General features: G+C 46.5%; 1 protein-coding gene across 8 annotated transcripts in view; it reads right to left on the reverse strand.

Annotated features, from left to right (window-relative positions):
• Positions 1-19,408, reverse strand: part of AGAP1 (ArfGAP with GTPase domain, ankyrin repeat and PH domain 1) — a 666,750-nt gene that overhangs the window by 331,037 nt on the left and 316,305 nt on the right. For all 8 annotated transcript variants that reach the window (XM_044001114.1, XM_044001113.1, XM_044001112.1 and 5 more), the window contains 2 exons: positions 17,729-17,870; positions 14,078-14,212 (listed from right to left, as the gene is read on the reverse strand). In XM_044001114.1, the coding sequence (XP_043857049.1) occupies positions 14,078-14,212; positions 17,729-17,870 (277 nt within the window). The remainder of the gene's footprint in view (positions 1-14,077; positions 14,213-17,728; positions 17,871-19,408) is intronic.

Below are 19,408 nucleotides of genomic sequence, written 5' to 3' on the forward strand. Positions count from 1 at the left end.
AAGGGTTCTGGCTGGACTAGAGGGCAGCTGGATGTCTGTGGATTTGTTGTGATCGCTAACGCATATATGGGTACTTTAAGATTTGCAAAGATGTCCCCACCTCCTCCCCTCCCCCTCTATATCTCTCTCTTCTCTTTCTCTCTCTGTCCCCCATTCCCCCTCTCCCTCCCATACTTTGTCTCCCTTCTCTCTGTGTATCTACACATACACCTCCCCCCCCCACCCATCTATCTATCATCCATCCATCTATATGGGTGTCTATGTGTGCATGTATAAGCTCATTTGCACATGTCATCTCATCTATTGTTTCCTTCCTGCTGGGGCTAGGCAGCTGTTTGGGGGGATTGATAACAAAATGTTGGGCTAAATAAAGTCACCTTCTCTCTTGTTGGTTAAGCACTTGTTTCAAAGGGGCTTTCCTGCTGAGATGTCAGCTTCTTTAGAACCAAGTGTATACAAGAGTCAGACATCAGTCAACTAAGTGATAATTAAGCCGAGTAGGTAGAATCATTACATTGAAGCTTCAACAAAGCATGTAATTAAAAACCACTGCGGTAGGTGCTGACAAACTTGAGAAATTTCCAGGAATTAGTCTGAAACCCATTCATTCATTCATTCATTCATAATCATTCCTTCCTTCCTTTTTTCATCCATCCTGCACCAGGAGTTGCATGTTCCATTGAAGGTGCCACTCTGTAAGAAGCAGAGCAGTAACAAGTTTGAGCCCCCATTGGAGGCTGACTGGGATGACCAAAGGTCAGAAGGCTAGGATACCCAAAGATTTGTGGAAAGGGATGTTCAAGTCACAGAAGAGAAAACTTAGGGGAGCCACTAGCTTCAAGGATTTGAAGGGTTAAGGGAAGAGGGATTAGCCTCGTTCTGCCCAGTCTCAGAGGATAAAACCAAGAACATGAAATCTAAACCCAAGGCTCTTTATGGCTCCTCAAATTCCAAAGCATTTTCCTCTACTCTAAAGAGTATTCTCTGTCAATTACAAATTATGTATAAATTCCTGATTCTGGTGTTCAAGAGTCTCCTTATCTCATACTCTCCCCTTCAAGGAGTCTACGTTTTTAGCCAAAGTGAGCTCTGCCCCCATTTTTGTCCCCTTGCTTCCTTCTCTAGACATGTCTTCATGCTGGCCCTTGACCACACTTTCCATGATCTTTGTCAATGGAAGACCCTCCCTCCCTTTGAAGCCTAACCAAGATTCCTCTTTCCCAGGTCATACCCCATCCCAAAGAAAATCAATCTTTTTAATGTTACGTTTACACTAAAGCATTTGATTAGAATGAAATACCAGGGGGGCAGCTAGCTGGCACAGCAGATAAAGTATCGGCCCTGGATTCAGGAAGACCTGAGTTCAAATCCGGCCTCAGACGATTGACACTTACTAGCTGTGTGATGCTGGGCAAGTCACTTAACCCTCATTGCCCAGCAAAAAAACAATGGAATAGCAGGAAGTTACTGAGTGGATAGAGAGCCAGGCCTGATGTCCAGGAGGCCTCCAAGCCCTACCTCTGATGCATCCTGGCTGTGAGACCTTAGTCAGGTCACCACCTCTGAGTGCCCTAGGTATCAATACAAGACCATATGTTACAGACAAGCCAACTGGGCTGTGGATGAAGGTGTCCCTAATTCTCTCTGATGCCTGGGACAGGTCTGGAGGAAAACAGAGTCCACCTTTTATCTTCTTGTGCCTTTAGGAAAATACGGGGGGATTCCTCAGCCAAGTGGCCCAGCTCCCATTGGGCTCAAGGAAGAGTCCCAAGAGCCCTGCTGGTCCAGCTCTGACTCTGCCAAGGTAACGAATGAGTCATGGCTGCTGCGTGTCAGTTCCAAGATGGCCGGGGGCAGCGTATGGAAAGGTCACAGCTGTCCGTAACCGAAATGGAAGTAATTACCACAGCCAGAGGACCCGGGCGCGTTCCCTGCTCGGCTCATTCCTCTGGGCCCGGCTGCATCAACCTCTCGCTCTGTGCCCTCAGGGACACGTTGGCAAGAGAAGCCAGCCGCTGCTCCTCCTGACATCTTTCATTCATGGGATGGCCAAGATGCTATTTTCCATTCATTAGACTGATTGCCACCCTTTAAGGAAAAGAAATTCTGGGAAGCTCATTTGCCGATTCTGATATCAAAGGACAGGCCTTTTCAAAATAATGAATGATTGAAATGTAGGTCAAAAGGCACAAGTAGCACCCTACCCTTCTCCAAGGACAGTTAATTTGGAGGTTGGGTTTTGGTTTTTTTTGTGGCTGGGGTGATTCAGTCTACTCAACTGATTTGTCTTCCTAAAGTGGCAAACAATGGAGAAAAAAAATCAATGAGCATTTATTAAGCCCTGACTGTGTACCTCTGCATAGAAATGCTTAAAGACACTGATCCTGCTGGATACGATTTATAATTGGCATTTAAAGCCCTTTAAATATGGCTTCCACCCATCTTTTCTGCTTTTATGTTCCCAAACCTCCACCCACAAGGGCCTCCTACAACACTTCCATCATTCTCTTCACCGTTCCCTAAACCCTTCAAACTTGGCTGTGACCCCACCCCTGCCCCATCCCTTCCTTCCCTTAACCTCCTTATTTCTAGGATCTTTGGCATCCTTAACATGGGCACTGAAAGTGATCCCCTAAGGCCTGAGTCAATGGACTTGAAGAATTGCTGTGGACGACCTGGTAAAGAAACTTGGATAAGGCTGTTCTTCTATAACCATCAGTGGGTCAATCAACAAGGGTTTAGGAAGTACCTGCATGCACCAAGCTTTGTGATAAGAGCTGGGGATACAAAGGCAAGAGGCTCTGCTCTCCAGGACTTCTCTTCTAAGGAGAGAGAAGAGGGCATGGACAGGAATCGGGGGAGGGAATGGACCCTGAAACTCCTCACACAAGCCCAGGTACCTTTACCTTCTTTTGTAACCTCTGGGTCAAAGACAACTAGCTGGTTTAGGGTCACACAGCCATCGAGAGTCATAGCCCAGACTAGAACAGGGGTCTCCGGAATGCTGAGGCCAGCTCATTGCCAATATTACATGCTACTCCACCACAGAGAAATATAATAACAACAACAACAATGATAAGCATTTATCTGGTACTTGAAGAATTGCAAAGTGCTTAAGAAATATGATCTCATTTGATCCTCACAACAACCTTTGGAGCGAGATGTTATTACTATCTTCATTTCACAGATGAAGAAACTGAGGCAGACAATGGTTAAGTGACTCGCCTGGGGTGACAGAGCTAAGTTCCTTTCTGTGTGTTTGTTTAAATCTACAGAGATACAGTCTACATATTAGTGCACGTAAAGTGTCTGCCAGATATACTTATGTATACATAACTACCTATAATGCTACAGAGGCAACTGGATGGTGCAGTAGCCAGAGCATTGGCTTAGAGTCAGGAAGACCTGAGTTCAAATCCCGCCTCAGACACTGACTAGCTAGCTGTATGACTGTGGGCAAGTCACTCAATGTCTGCCTCAGTTTGCTCATCTGTAAAATGAGGATAATGATAACACCCATCCCACAGGGTTTTGAGGATCCAGTGAGATAAAGTATGTAAAGAGCAGTGACTGGCACACACGAGGCATCACATAAATACTTATTCTCTTTTCTTCTCCCAGAGGCATCCACAAAGATAGCGATGCAGACTTCAGTAGGAATGTGGTACAGATCTCCATATCTATATATGTCAATATAGATGTTGATATTGACATGAGCATAGGTATTGATATCAATATGGACGGATGAGAACTAGAACAGTGATGGCTTTAGCTCAGGGATGACCAAATACCCTCTACCCAAGGACGGCAGCACTTTCTCGGCAACTTATTGTCCTAGACAGTTGACTGAAGTACTGAGAGGCAAGTGACTCACTCAGGGTCACATAGCCATCCTAATGATGGGTCCAAGGCAGGGCTTGAACCTTTAAGGCTGTCTCTCTATTCATTATGAAACACTGCTCCCCCATATGTAGACATAGCTATATAGACATATGAACATATATGTGTGTATTTGTGTATATGCACAAACAAAACTAATGCAAGATGATATCTTTGCATTAGCATAGTGTGGAATGGATGGAAGGATGGATGGATAGATGGATGGATGGATGGATGGATGGATGGATGGATGGATGGATGGATGGATGGATGAAAAACCACTGTCTAAACTGAACATGTCAGTCTAAACTGGGCATCTACTTTCTTGAATAAAAACAATATCTAAAAACCACAAAGGGCAGAGCACATTTTAGCCACGAGGAAACTTGAAAAACCTGGTTTTCTTGGTGTGGCTGAACTTAAGAAGGGGGAAAGGCCTCTACCAAAAAAGCAGACAGCAAAAGAACCTCCAGGTGGGGGAGGGAAGTTCGTCTCCTTCGCTAAGCCCCACATAGTGGGGATGTTCCCAGGGATCATGTAGGGCAGTTACATAGGAAGGCAAGTTAAGTGGGTCAGAAAGGACATCATCATTTGATCATTTAAAAAAAAATTAGGGAAAGCAGAAAACCGTGCAATTATGAACAGATCATGAACAAAAATAAAAGCCATTTGTATGCATTAATAGCACATCAGGCCAACTCAAGCAGGCTAAAGGCATTAGCGAGGAATCCTGGGGCAAAGCACACTTAACGACGACCATGCCGACAAGAAATATTAAAATCATCATTTTCAATGTCATTGACAAAATCCACTTTATGAGCAGAAGAGAACACTCTTAATAGGGAAATTTAAATAGAGAACATTTACTAATGACATTTTAAAGGATTCAATTCTGGGGTGGGGGGAGCTAATTCAGGTATTTCTAAGGACGTGCGAGAAAGCACGTGCACACACACACACATATACACACGCACCACCAATGAGCCCAGTCTCTACTAACAAAAGACCCACTGGACACATTACAGATTTAGGGGCTAGGCTACAGTATCCCCTAAAGCTTAATTATTTGGAGGGGGGGCAGAAGAGGGAAGTGACATTGATTCTTGCTGGGCGTTTGGTTCAATAACAGACAGAACTGGAGACCATAAGTTTATCTATGCCGTCCTTTATTCTACTGGTGATTTATTGTTCAGAACTAATACAATTGTCTTGTTTTTCTGCTGCTAATTCTTCCTACAGAGTATTAGCATCACCTAGGTCACCACTACCATGGAGACTCACGATTTAATCCTTGTAGGGCACTCTCAAAGTGGAAATTCCCTCCACCATCTGCCAATGAGCATGTGAGACGAGGGGACTTGGGCCATTGTGTGGATACTGGCCTCAGAGGCCAGCTCCAAGTCAACTACATCCTGACATATGAAGAGCTAACATTTAAGGGGCCACTAGGTGGCGCTATAGGGGATAGAGCACCGGCCCTGGAGTCAGGAGGACTTGAGTTCAAATCCGACCTCAGACACTTGACATGTGCTAGCTGTGTGACCCTGGGCAAGTCACTTAACCTTCACTGCCCACCAAAAAAAAAGAAGCAGCAGCAGCAATGGGGTCCAATGGAAGGCAAGCTGGATTTTACATCAGGGGACCTAGGTTCAAATGTTGCCAGACTTGGGCAAGGCTTTAACCCTTTTAGATCTCAATTCTCCTGCAAAATGAGGAAGCAGGATGAGAAGGTGGATGAAGTCCTTCCAGCTCAAATACCCGTGATCCTAATTGCTTAATCTCTCTAAGTCTCAGTTTCCTTGTGGGTCAAATGAGAAGGTTGGACTAATGACCTCTAAGTTCCTTCCCAGATGCACATCTATACATTTACTTGAATCAAGTCCCCATTTTGCATTTGAGGAAATGAGCCTTAGGTTGGGTAAGTGACTTTCTCAGGGTCATATGACATTAGAGGTCACATTTGAACTCGGGTCTTTCTAACCTCACATTAGTGCCATAATACTGCAGCTCAAACCTGAGTCAGAGTCTCATGACTCCTTTCCAATTTACCAGAGATCCTGGTAATGTTTTAGTCCTTTGGAGAAGGTCATCTAAGGCAGGAGACTACAATTAATCCACAGCTGCTGGGAGGTAATTCCAAGGTAAAGATCTATCCTCCTCAAGTCAAATCTCACACATCAGCTACCCCACGAGACTTTGCAGGAAAGCTGAGCCGCCCAGCGGACTAGAACTCGGCTCCAGCAGGATGTGAGGCATATCCAAAGGAGAGCCAACAGTGTGGGCACCAACTCTACTTGGAATGAATGGATGGATGGATAATTGAATGCATTCCTTTGGACTAGGACAGTGCCTACACTTGAGCCTTGCTCAATGTCTCCAAAGGCCAGGGACCCACTTATCAGGCACCCAGTTCCACAAAGTAATACAAAAGGGGTCTGCCCTGAGCACACATTCACTTCCAGGAACTTCCTCTTGTGTAGGGAGAGAGAATTATTTTTATTTTTACATTCCTGCAGGTGTGGGGAGAAAAAACAAACAAACCCTAAACAACAATTTTTAAAAACCCTCTAGATGAAATGTAAATTGTATCATTTATTTTGTAATTAACACTATTCCCAAAATGAGGGTGATAGCAGGAGTCTACATAATGCCTGAGGTCAGTGCATCACAACCAAACTCCACCATGTTTTGGAATGCCAACCTCATCACCATTCTGATGCCAGTTCAAAGATAGAGGCTCAGGTTTTACAGCTGCCTGGGGGGTGGGCAGAGGGACAGCTGAAGCCAGGGAGAGGCCACTTTCATTGAGCTATATTCATAAAGTCAAGGTTGGCAAAGGAAGGTCACCTGGATCCTCACAGTGACCTGGGGGGAGATGCTATTATTGTCTCCAAGGCCAAAATGAAGAAATTGAGACTGAGAATTCAGTTAGAACTAAGCTAGAATTCATGTGTGCCAACAGCAGAACTTGACCTGCCCCACCATGGCCACACCACTGAGTGTCCAAAGCCAACCTCAAACACAAGCCTGCTCTTCCGGCCCCTGATCTTCCACTAAGGATGCCTTATCACTATCTAGAGGGGATTCTGGGTCCTCACAGGTTGTTCCAGGAAGGCCCACGACTATCTGGCCAGCCCAACAGCAGCCTGGAGAGGTGGCTTTGAGAGCAGGCCTACAGCCAGCCAGCTCGTCCAGAGCCTGAGGGGCAGTCCAGGGAAGGTCAGTGAGCCAGGCACCTCAGAGTGTTGGCTGGAGAATGAAGCACCGTCAGTCCTACTGATGCTCAGAGGCCCTTGACCAAGTAGTGTGAAGAGGCTCTAATGAAAAGCAGGTACAGGAGGGACTAGACAAGGTGAAGTCACCGGTACAACACTGGGTAAGAGTCCATCGTGAAAGTTTGTTAGTGTATGAGGAAGAACAATCACCTACTGGTATTTACATGGTTCATCAGACTCTCCTTCTGTCCAACTGTAAAACTGAGACAACACACACACACACGTCCTTACCATCGCAGACGCTCATGCCAACACAGGGGTGGACATTCCCACTCCCCCCATAATGCTGACCCAACTAACATCATCAGTGCATCACAACCAAACTCCACCATGTTTTGGAATGCCAACCTCACCACCATTCTGATGCCAGTTCAACTTTTAATATGAACTTAGAACTCAGACCATTTATAACACGTACCTTATAATGCTTCACTTAAAAGACTTCGTCCAGAACTAGTGATCCCCAAGACCAAGGCTCCCCCAACACAATGTTTTCAAAGAGCCAGTTAATAACACGGGCTGGGACAGAAGTATCAAGTTTCCGAATTCTGGTCAACTCCAAAACCAAGCAGCCAGATATTCTCGAACCACTGAGACTCAGAAAGCAGCTTACAAGAGCTCAGATGGCCCCTTCGTCTGCGACCAAGATGTGTCTACGAAGACCATGGCTGGTAGTCACACACAGGACTCCAGGGAACGCCTCCATTCATTGCAGTTTGGGAATAAATCAAGGAGTGTCCTTGGACTTCGGACTTACTGGGCTAATCTCAGAGAAACAAACAGAAATATGTGATTGGTTTACAGGGAGCTGGACACTCAGAGGCCGGCCAACCCAACCCCCTCGATTTATGGATGAGAAAATCAGAGGCCAAGAGAGGGAGGTTAAATAATCACTGATCCAAGATCGCAGAGGGAATAAGCTCCAGAGGCAGGATTTGAACTCTGGCTGCTGTCTCCAAAGTCAGCGTTCTCTCCCATTCATCCTGTCCACACCTTCTTTGTACATAGTTGTTTTCATAGCTTCCCCCATCAGACTGCTGGCTCAGTCTTTTGTCTTTCTTTGCAGCCCGAGTGCGTAAGAGAGTAACTAGCACCTAGTGGGTGCTTACTATTGCTTGTTGACTGATCGCTGATACCATATTTCCTGTCTGTTGACATCAATAAATCAATGCCATGTTATAAATATCTTATCAATAATTAAATCACTTGTTAATTTCTAAAAAAAATATTTAACTAACATTCTCAGAATATTGAGATTTAGCAGCTCTAAGATTTCTCCCTTCTTTTATATCTATTAATACCGCACATCATCCCTATCACACTAGAGACAGACTAAGCTTTGTTTAGACGCTTTCATTTATAAAGCGATCTGGACACGGGATTTCATTCGTGAAGGGAACTCCTGGTATGGAAATCTCCTCCAATATTGCAGACCTGCAACTCATCTCTGACTTATGTCTACAGAGTTGTCTGTGGTAATGAGATATGACTGTTACTGCACTTGCTATCTGTCAGTCTGTCTACTACCCACCCACCCATCCATCTATCCCTCCTTCTATTTGTCCATCTGTTTGTCTGTCCATCCATCTACATAACTTAGACATCTAATAATTACTTGCTGAATTGAACATATGCCACCTTCCTCAACAGACAACTCTCTTCAAGGACTGTTGTAAAGTTGTTTCCTGGGGATTGAGCAAGGCGTTAAACAGGGAGAAGCCGGGTAAGTCAGAGCAGGCCTAGCAAGGTGGGGAAGAAAGATGACTTCCCAGTGAATGGGCCAGAGAATGCCGATATCCTATCACTTAACATCAGTGACATTTAAAAAGTGCTAAAATATAAAGCAGATCACAGAATTCTAGAATTTAAAGGGAACTTGGCAACTGCCTCATCCAGCCCAGACCTGAAAACAAACAAACAACAAGGACAAGGGGTCATCCAGTCTCTGCTCCAAAATCGCCAGGAGGCCCACCCCCCACTGATTGCGTTGGTTCTACCAGCCTTGAATCTGCTCAGTAGGTGGCAGCTGCTCCATCCAAGGGCTTTCTGGGGCCAAAAAGGACAAGCCGATCTCTGAAATGGCTTGTCCGAGATTCCAGGGATCTCAAAAGCCGACTGCAAAATGCTCTGCTTTTACAAATGAGGAAATTGAACTCACACCCCGCCAGAACCCAGATCCTCTTTGTAAAATGGCCACGAGGCAGAGTAAACCCACTGCTCCTGGCTCTGCTCTCGGGGGCAAACCTCCCCCCCTGCCCGCTTCTTCCACACAGGGGCTCTCCAGATACATCCTGGAATGGAGCCACAGTTCCACCCTACATCTTCTCCATTCCTTTGGAATGCTTCTTCCTCCACAAAAGAAACGTGGCTAGTCATGAAATTATCACAACAACAACAAAAAACCAAAGGGTACATACACCTGAACTGCCCCCCGACCCCGCCACCTTCCCAGCAGTGCAAGCACATGATGGGAAGAAATGAAATAAGCCTGGCTGATCTTTGTGAATAATAAAAAGAAATAAATAACCACAGAAAGCCAGGCCGGCAGTGGTAAACAGACAGTACAAGGAGATGCTGAAATCAGGAAAAATCTCAAATGAATTTTTGAGTAAAATGATGATCTACTGAATGCGATGAGCTCCCCAGCAAACCAGGCCCATTTGCATAGGAAGTCTAGTCCCAGTTTCTCTCAATTAAGATCATAGAGGGGGTCACAGCCCCCCAAACCTCCTAGGGTCAAGATTGGTCTCAGGGAGCAGGAGGTTGGAATCTTTATCCTGAGCCCCTCTTTTGGTTGGGCATCTCCAGGACGTTTCTACGCCTGTGGTCCCCACATTCAAGGTCAGTCTCTAAGATGAACTGGATTCTTATGGGAATGGGAGGAACAGCCTACTGTGAAAAGGTTATTAAACTGAACCAGCCCAAGACCGTGAGCTGGGAGCAACCTCCCAAGGCCAGCTCAGCCCACCCAGATCTGAACTAGAGCCCCCTCTGTCCTTGACGAGTGCTCATCTAGCTTCTGCTTAGACATCTCCAAGGATGGAGAGCTCACCACCTCCTAGGGCAGCTCATTCCCCTCTGGGAAAGCTCTCCTTGTTAGGTGCCTAAGACTGGCCACCACTCATTCCTAGCTCTGCCTCCTGGAGCCAAGCACAACACATCGGACCCTCTCTTCTGAAAAGAAAGTCATCATGCCCCAACCTAGGCCTTCTCTTGTCCAGCTTAAACATCTCCAATTCCTTCAGCCAGGCTTCACTTGCCCTGAATCCAAAGTCCTTCTGAATCCTCATGACGATACTCTCTAGCTCATCAATTTCCTTCAAGAAATGACTGATTTATGACCTAATCCCCCCTCTCCCCCTTCATTGTTTTAGACAGATAAAGGAACCGAGGGCCACACCTGTTAACTGGCCTGCTTAAGGTTACAGGGCTAGGAAGTAGTAGAGCTGGGATTCCCATCTGCCACCTTGGAAAACATGTCAGGGTCTTAAAATCCATCCAGGAAAAAGGTTTTGCACCTGCATGACTGGAAAGAAGATGCTGGATCCTGAGGACCCTGACCACCTGAAGCATTTTGTCAGAGGCCACCATGGAAGCAGGGTTTACCTCCATCCCATGATGCCATGTTCCAACAGACAAGAATGGAGCCCAAGAACCACAACTGTGGCTCAAGCTGACAATATGACCTGGAGTTTGGGAAAATCATGATGAGCCCAGCTAGAGTGGGTGGAATTTCACACGTGCAAAAGTGGGAACTCTTTTGTCCCCCCCAAAACCCAATGCTGGAAGCAGAGGAAAAACAATAACCCATTAGGTGGAAAGTTCTGTATTTGCCTTGGTCTAACATTGTATCCCTGAGGCTAAGCATGTGTCATGATGAACTCTGGGTGACTGATTGATTAAACACTAAGAGATCAACAAGTGGGTGAAAAATTGAGGGTTTTTTCCCCTCCTCCTCCTCCTCCTCTCTCCTTTCCCCTTTCCCTCTCTTCTTCTTCTTTACTCTGTCTCTGTCTCCCTCCCTCCAACACCACCCCACTCCCCGCCTCTGCCCCATCTCCTAGGTAAGTTCCTTGAGGTCAAGCTCTCTGATTTTCTGTTTCTATCCTAGCACATAGCACAGAGCTTGGCCCTTAATAAATACTCTGTACAAGTCCATTCATCCGTGTGTTCCCCTGCTCCCACAGTGTCCTCACTGAGCTCTCAAGAGGCCAGATTCATCCAAGGTTTTCTGAGTGGCCACTACAGGGAACCTAGAGACAATACATGGAATGGGGAGCCAAGGGAGGAAGCAGGCAGGGTCTATTTTTAAGAAACAGAATTGGTACAGGCTGTGTGTCTGTGATGTGGCAGGGCCACTCCCCAGCTCGGGGGATGGAGCACCCCAAGTCTTAGAAAGGGGGAGCTGCCCTTTCATGGAAGCAGCACATCAGGGGAAAGAGATCCGCATTCCAAGTTGTTAAGACCTCTGTGACCTTGGGCAAGTCATCTGTAAAACTGAGAGACTGTGAGCTCCCTGAAGGCAGGCTCAGCTTCACTTTAGTCTGTATCCTCAGCACCTGGCCCCTTGAAGGTGCTTGAGTGCTCAGGGACGGAATAGGGGCCCCTGGGTTCCTTTTTAGGGCTAAGGTAAACCTTCTGTCATCTTTTATTCCCAGCAGATGTGGGAAGACTGGGCCCCATAGGTCTGACTGACTTGTGGTCTTTTGTGGTCACCACATTGTCATCTGATCTCCCCAAAGAATCTGCTTGTGTTCATTTAATATCAATAACCAGGCCGAAGCCATTGAGCATTTTTGTAAACAAAATCCAGCAGAGATGGGAGGGGTGCTCAAAAGGAAACAAGGACAAGCAGGAAGGTGTCAAATTTGTCTTATTTTTTAAAAACTGAAATGGGAATTATAACTAAAAGTGGAGAGAAATGATTCCAGCCTCAACCATTTGAAAAAAAGCCTCTGCCCTGCAAACTCAATTCAATAGACCAAATGTGTGGTAAGCACCTACCACGTGCAAGGTACTGAGAACATTAAAAATACCAGAAGCCTCTAAAGTGTTCACGGCTGCCAAGAAGGTAACAATAAATGTGCCCGTTTCTCACTCTGTGGCCTGGAATTCTGGAGGATGAGTGCAGCACTGAGCAGCAACGAGGAACAAGAAAGGACCCGTGGCCCTGGGCTCAGGGGATCAGAGATTGAGAGCCAGAAGGAACCTTGGAGGTGAATGAGTCCAATACCCTCAAGAAGAAGTAATGTGAGAAGAGAAGTGTAGTGACTTGCCTAGGAACACACAATTACTAACTGTCTGCCACTGAACTTGAACTCAGGTCTTAGAAGAAAGAACGGCACGGGGTTCTTAGGAGAGATATGAGCTCTGGGGGCTTGCTGGGAGCATTAGGGAGAAGGAAACTGGAGGGAAGAGGAAACAGACATATTGGGTATGAAAAGGAAGACCAGCCCTGTCGTTAAAACAAAATGGCAAAAAGTAGATAGAAAAATGAGGCTCAGAGAGGAGACAAACATCCATTGTCAGCTGGGTCGTAAATGAACAGACCCAAGACTCAAACCCAGCAACTTGGAGAGTGCAGCCATCTTAACGTTGTAAGATGCAGGCGGTGGACAGGAAGGGTCGGGCAGCGAGAGAGGCTCGGCCACAGCATGGCACCAGCAGACAGGCCACCACCCCTGCTCCTACCGAGCATCAGCCTCTGAAGAACATGTGTGTGTGTGTGTGTATGTGTGTGTAGGGGGGCGGGGGTCACCAGGACGGCTCTGGCTTCAGAGGTCCTGGGGTGAATACTTCATCTTTCAATGGGAGGAAGACCTAGGAAGATGTGTCTCTGGGCTTCTGTGAAGTGTGCAGAATGATGACCCAGAAAAGCCTTGATCCAAATGCCTCTCCCCTAAACACTGACCTTGCACGTCTAATCTCTGTCAAGAAGGTACAGGAATAAGTAAGGGGTGGTGGGCCAGAGAGCAGGGGGAGATGGAGGCTGACGCTCAGACTTTTACAGCAACTAGAAGAACCGTCACTGACCCTGGCTCTGAAGTTGGACGATGTGGGCTCAAAATCCACCTGCCCCTTTCTCTCTGTATATCACCAGGAGGCAAAGTCACGTATCCCCCCGTGGCCTCAGTTTGCTCATCTGTAACAATGAAACTGTTGGACCACATGACCTCTGAGGTCATGAATCTATGGTCATACAGTTTGCATCCGTCCACAAAACGTCCCCATATTTTAGCTGACAGAAACCGCTCTGAGACGGGGGTTTCCCGGCCCCCTCCACATAACCATCCCCCGATGACTCACTGTGACCTGGAGGTGACAGAGCCTGGGGGCTCAAAGCAAAGACCTGCCAAGATGGAGAGGCTTCCTACAGGACCCACGACGGGCCAGGTGCCTGCCATCCCAGGACAAGCCTTCCTCCTTCCAGAGGGCTCAGCAGCAGGCTGGCTTCGAAACAACTCACAAAGACCATCTAGCAAGTCCTACCCAAGTCCTAGGCCAGGACCTTTGTCACTGAAGGGACTGACACAAAACGATGAGTCCCCTAGATCCTTTAGCAAGGATACTTCTTCATGCCGATGCAATTCTTGCCCAGAACGATTTAAAACACTCGGGAGACTGCGCTGCTGCCCCTCGCACATCACTATCCAAATTCAACCCTCAGACACCAAAAGGAACCCAGGATGACAAAGACCCATTTCTATTGTCAGTATGGGGTGTGTGCGCGCGCGCGTGTGTGTGTGTGTGTGTGTGTGTGTGTGTGTGTGTGTGTGTGTGTGTGTGTGATGCTCACATGCGTTCACAGGCATCTCTCTACAGGAAGAGAAGGACTGTGGAGGGAGCCATTAGACACAGGTGCCATCTTGCAGAAGCGTTCCCTACAACATCCAGACAAGACAGACAGAAGTATGAAGGTTTACCATCTTGGAACACGCGCTCCACGTTCAGGCCGTAGGTCGCGCATGTCTCGTAGTACGTGCATCTCTTCAGGTCATTTGACAGTTTCCGGGCTCGAGCATCGTCGATGACACGTGGGTTGTTGGAGCTTATCGCATCTGGGACCAAAGAGTAAAATGTCAAAGAGTCATTTAACAAACACTTTGGAGACACCTACAAAGCCTGAACCCTAAGAAACTCAAACTACATAGACGAAAGCAGAGGAGGCTCAGATGGGAGCACACACAGGGCAGTTCTGTTGTCATATTAAATTTCATAAACTCAAAATAAGAACCATAATAATGTTAACTAGCATTTATAGAACATTTTAAAGTTTGCAATAGACTTGAAAACAATCTCATTTTATCCTCGTATCAACCCTGGAAGGTGATTATACCGATTTTAGAAAAGAGTCAACCGAGAGTACGAAAGGTTAAATGACTTGCCCGGAGTCTCTCTCTCTCTCTCTCTCTCTCTCTCTCTCTCTCTCTCTCTCTCTCTCTCTCTCACACACACACACACACACACACACACACACAGTTAGTATCTGAGGTAGGATTTGAACACAGGTCTTGCCGAATCCCAGTCTTACACTCTTTAATTACCTAGCTGCCCCAAACCCCCACATAACAGAAGCTTATTATTTCACATATGATCCTATTGTTTGCCCTTTGTTGGCTGAAATCACAAATCCAGATCTGAAAGAGACCTGGGAGAAGGACATTGAAGCCTGAGTTCTGAGCATGACTCCAAGGAAGAGACAGAAGGTCCCTACACCCTGTAGAGGTGGGGGGCTCAGGGTGTGGAACACTGCAAGCATGTAACGCCAGACTTTTAAATGTTCATTAGTTTGGTGAACTTTCCATCTGTTCCTCTTTTTTAAATAAATTATGAAGGCAAACTCTGGGATGGGGAGAGAGAACACTGGGACATTAAGGGCTATAAAAACAAAAGCTAACAATAAAAATGCCTTTTTTGGAAACTCTTGAAATTGGGATTTTAAATTCTAGGCATGCAGGAGGGGGATGGACAGAAGGCCTCTGAGGGGACCTCCAGCTCTCCTCCTGTGACTGGATGAGCCTATAGCCCTCCAAAGGTCACTCAACCTCTTCCCTCCCTGGGTTGGGAACAATGAGGCTGATGCTACTTCAAGTTATGCCACTAGAGGGAGGTATAGGCAGGGATTAGGGACCATTTCCATTGCTCTATTCTCATTTACAGTTTCCTTGTAAGAAGCAAAGGGGGAAATGGAAGGGTTCACCAGGAGCCTCTCCCATTGCAGGGACCAGAGAAGGCTCCAAAGCCTCTTCCTGTGTCTGAATCGCTACTGGAGCCATAGAAGTGACTTTGTTCTGCAATTCACAGGAAGGTCCCTCCAAAGAGATCTGGTCCAAGGATTCTTAAACTTTAATGTGACCCCAGGTATGTAGGTGAATAAAAGGGGCATACAAATCAAACATTAACTGTCGAATTTTTCACAACCCACAATTTATTTTCGGAGAAGGAACTAAGGCGCAGCTTATGAGGTCAAAGACACATCTGGCTAACCCTTTTTTGTTTTTTTTAGATAAGGAAACTGAGGTCAAGTTAAGTGAATTGCCCCAAATCTCACCAGAAATCCTTGTCTGAGGTGGGGTTCACACAAGCCCAGAGCCAATGCCCTTCTCCCGTGCTGTGATGCCTCCTTACCAACAGATCACAATTAAGCACCCTTTTCTATTTCCAAGGCCTTGTGCTCCATGCTAGGACGGAGAAGCGGATGACACACTTTATTAATTAGCCCCACGATTAGCTGATTATCGGAGGCCCATGGTGGGGTGGGGTGATGCTGGCTCTGAAACCAGGGAACTGGGTTAGAAACCCACTTCTGCCGTTCACTGTACATACAATACACAACTCTGGGGAGAACAGACACTGGGCCTCGGTAACCACTGGAAGGCATGATGATCCTTGGTTCTCCACTATAGGTTAGTAGTTCCTGAAAGTCTAGACTTGAAGACAGGAAGACCTGGGGCCAACTCCCTAAACAAGGCACTGTGTGACCCTGGGCAAGTCACTACCAATCTGTATCTCAGTTTCCTTATTTTTAAAATGGGGAATAATAGCACCAACCTCACAAGGTTATTGCAAGGGTCGAATAGGAAAATATTTGCAAACCTCAAAGTGTCATGAAATGTGAGCTGTTGTTGGCACTACCAGTGTTATTGTCTTCTGTTAAAACAAGTGCTGGCAGCTCCCCCCAAGCTTGGAAGGTGTCCAGGGTGGCTCTTGTCCAAGAAGCAGCCCAGCTCCGTTCAGATATGCTCATCCCCAGAACAGTAGAGGCCCCAGGAAGATAACAGTGGGTGTGGAGGGGGCGACCCTGGGAGGGGTCATAAAGACCAGGAAACAGAGGTTCAGAGGGGTTGGGGACCTGCAAAGGTAGAAAGAATTCTCAAAGACCACTGATATAATCAGAAGCCTCTGGAAGCAGCACACTGTCCCAAGCACTGGGGCTGAGGCAAAGATAATAGACAGACCCGGCTCTCCAGGCACTTCCTGGTCTGGTCCTCTTACCTGTTGGTGCTGCCCCAGCCCCTAGCACAGTGCCAAGCACACAGTTGGTGCTTAATAGATGCTTGGTGGATCTCACTGGATTACCATCCCCTTGGGGAGCTAGGAATGAACCCAAATATATGCCGTGTGGATAAAGAATTGAAGGGCTTCTGAGAGGTTTCCAGCTGCCTTAAAAGCAGAAGCCCAAGAAGACTTTTATGAGCTGATGTAGAGTGACACAAGCAGAACCGAGAGAACAAAACACACAATAACTACAGTAACATAACTGAAAAGGACCATGAATAGGAAGAAGTCAAACTCGGAGTAACTGACAAACCCACAATGATCTCTCCTCACGGCAGGGCTATGGTGGAACATGAAGGCAGAGTGCTCAGTGTACGCTGTCACATAGGATAAATGAACCAGTGGTTTTTATTCAGCGATTACTTTTGTTACAAGGGGTGAAGGTGGCAGTATTCTCCAAAGTGGCAATGGCATGAATGGAACCCATTTTACAAAGTAAATAGCACAAGAAGGGATCAAAATCAAATTATTGGGGCAGCAAGGTGGCTCAGTGGATAAAGCACTGGCCCTGGATTCAGGAGTACCTGAGTTCAAACCAGCTTCAGACACTTGATACTTACTAGCTGTGTGACCCTGGGCAAGTCACTTAACTCCCATTGCTCCATGAAAAAAACAAAACAAAACAAACAAAAAACCCAACAAAATCAAATTATTAACCAAAACCAGTCTTTCAGGTGTTCTGAAGATTTCTTTGTTCTCTGATAGCCTGGACACCCAAATAACACACGTCAGCGATAATTGGTACTGCATATTTCCAAATCACATCACCCCAAAAGAGGGATCAGAATATCAGTATCACTTACCTCCTAGAGTTCTTGTGAAGATCGAATGAGATAACCCATGGGAGGGTTTTTGCAATCCTTCAAGGATATAGAAATATCAATTTTATGAATGACTATTACAGTTTTCTCAGTGAGCCTTCCCACTAGTTCTAGAGTCAGACACAGCTCACTATAAAAATGGTGATCCACTTGGCAGCCCCTTTTCACAATATTTAGAATCATTGGGTCACTCACCCTGGGTTCCCACCAGTACCATGGGGATCTCGTTCGTGTTCCGATAGTTGGCCATTCGACTGTAGTAATGGTAAACTGTCTGGAAGCTGATCTCATCCTCCAAGCTGAAGACAAATATAACAGCATCCACCCACATGGCAAACTGGGGAGGGATGTGGGTGGAGAGAGAGAGAAAATGGGAAATTAGGTGAGAAACAGGTCAGAAACAGTTGGAAAAAATAAAAATATCCCATGTGAGAGAAAACATAACCATTTAGAAAAGTGAATTACTATCTATATGAGTGAGTGTGCGTGTGTGCATGTGTGCGTGTGCGTGTGTGTGTGTGTGTGTGTGTGTGTGTGTGTGTGTGTGTGTGTGAGAGAGAGAAATTTTCTGGATGAATCTGTTAATTACAAAGGCAACGGATCCATTATAGTAATGTGAAACTGTCATGGTGCTTTTAGCCAATAGGGCAACCTAGGCAGTGCTTTCTTTTCTTTTGTTTTTCTTTTTGGTGAGGCAATTGGGGTTAAGTGACTTGCCCAGGGTCACACAGCTAGTAAATGTTAAGTGTCTGAGGTCGGATTTGAACTCAGGTCCTCCTGACTCCAGGACTGGTGCTCTATCCACTATGCCACCTAGCTGCCCCTTATGCAGTGCTTTTATATCACAGGTAGTTCTAGGAAATAAACTCCAGATTAAAAAGTATTTTTTACAGAGGAATTGACCAGCTTTGAGTTACAATGGTAATAGAGAACGGTAGTTCAGTTCTTCCACAAATACCCCAGGTAAAGACAAACAAATCTCTCTGCGGCTTTGTATTGAGGGAGGAGATCAGCAGAGTTGGGAGGGAGCTCAGAAGCTATCAAGTAAAACCCAGACCTGGAAAAGGATCCATTCTACAACTTACCCAACAACGGCTCATCTGTGGCCTGTGACGAGTTCCAGCGAGGGAAAAACCCACCACCCCTAAGTCAACCCAGTCCATTCAAGGGCAGTTTTTCCCGACCACAAACAAATGGGCTTCCCTTGCTGCTCCCCGCCAACATGCCTCCCTTTGATTTGACGCATTCTAAGAGAAGGGTGGTGATCTTCCAAGAGGGACAAGGGCCTCCATTCAAATTCTACTGCCGTAACTGCCTGGGGGCTCTGGGGGAGTCCAGTCCTTTTCTCTTAAGCCCAAGTTTCTTCATTGGGAGATCAGTGGTCGCAGTGGTGACTGTGATGAAGATCAAGAACATAAGAGCTCCAAGTATCCACTCTGCTCTGAGACCTCTATGAAGCAAACTCCCCACTTCTTGGGGCTCCTCATTCCAAATCTGCAAGAGCCTGGGAAGACGCTGCCATCTAGGCCAAGCCTGACTCTTTGCAATGATCCCCCATTGGCTCCAGGTTCTGCTTTCTGGAGACAAACAGAACTAGCCTCAGCCTTTCCCAAGGGTTGGTGCTTGAAGACGACTCATCAGGGACTCCTGAGTCTTCTCTTCTCCAGGCTAAACATTTCTATGTCTTTTGACTCATCTTCATATGAGATGGAGTCAAGACCCCTCACCGTGGCCCTAATCACTCTTTTCTTCTGTTTATCAAATTCCCTTCTAGACTGGGGTGCCCAGAAGTGAGCACAGGGCCCACAGATGGGGTCCGAGGGGGCTGTCGATCAACACCTCCACGTTCTGTGGGGCTCTCCCACTTTTACCACA

Source organism: Dromiciops gliroides, chromosome 4 (assembly GCF_019393635.1).
Source record: "Dromiciops gliroides isolate mDroGli1 chromosome 4, mDroGli1.pri, whole genome shotgun sequence".
NCBI lineage: Eukaryota > Metazoa > Chordata > Mammalia > Microbiotheria > Microbiotheriidae > Dromiciops > Dromiciops gliroides.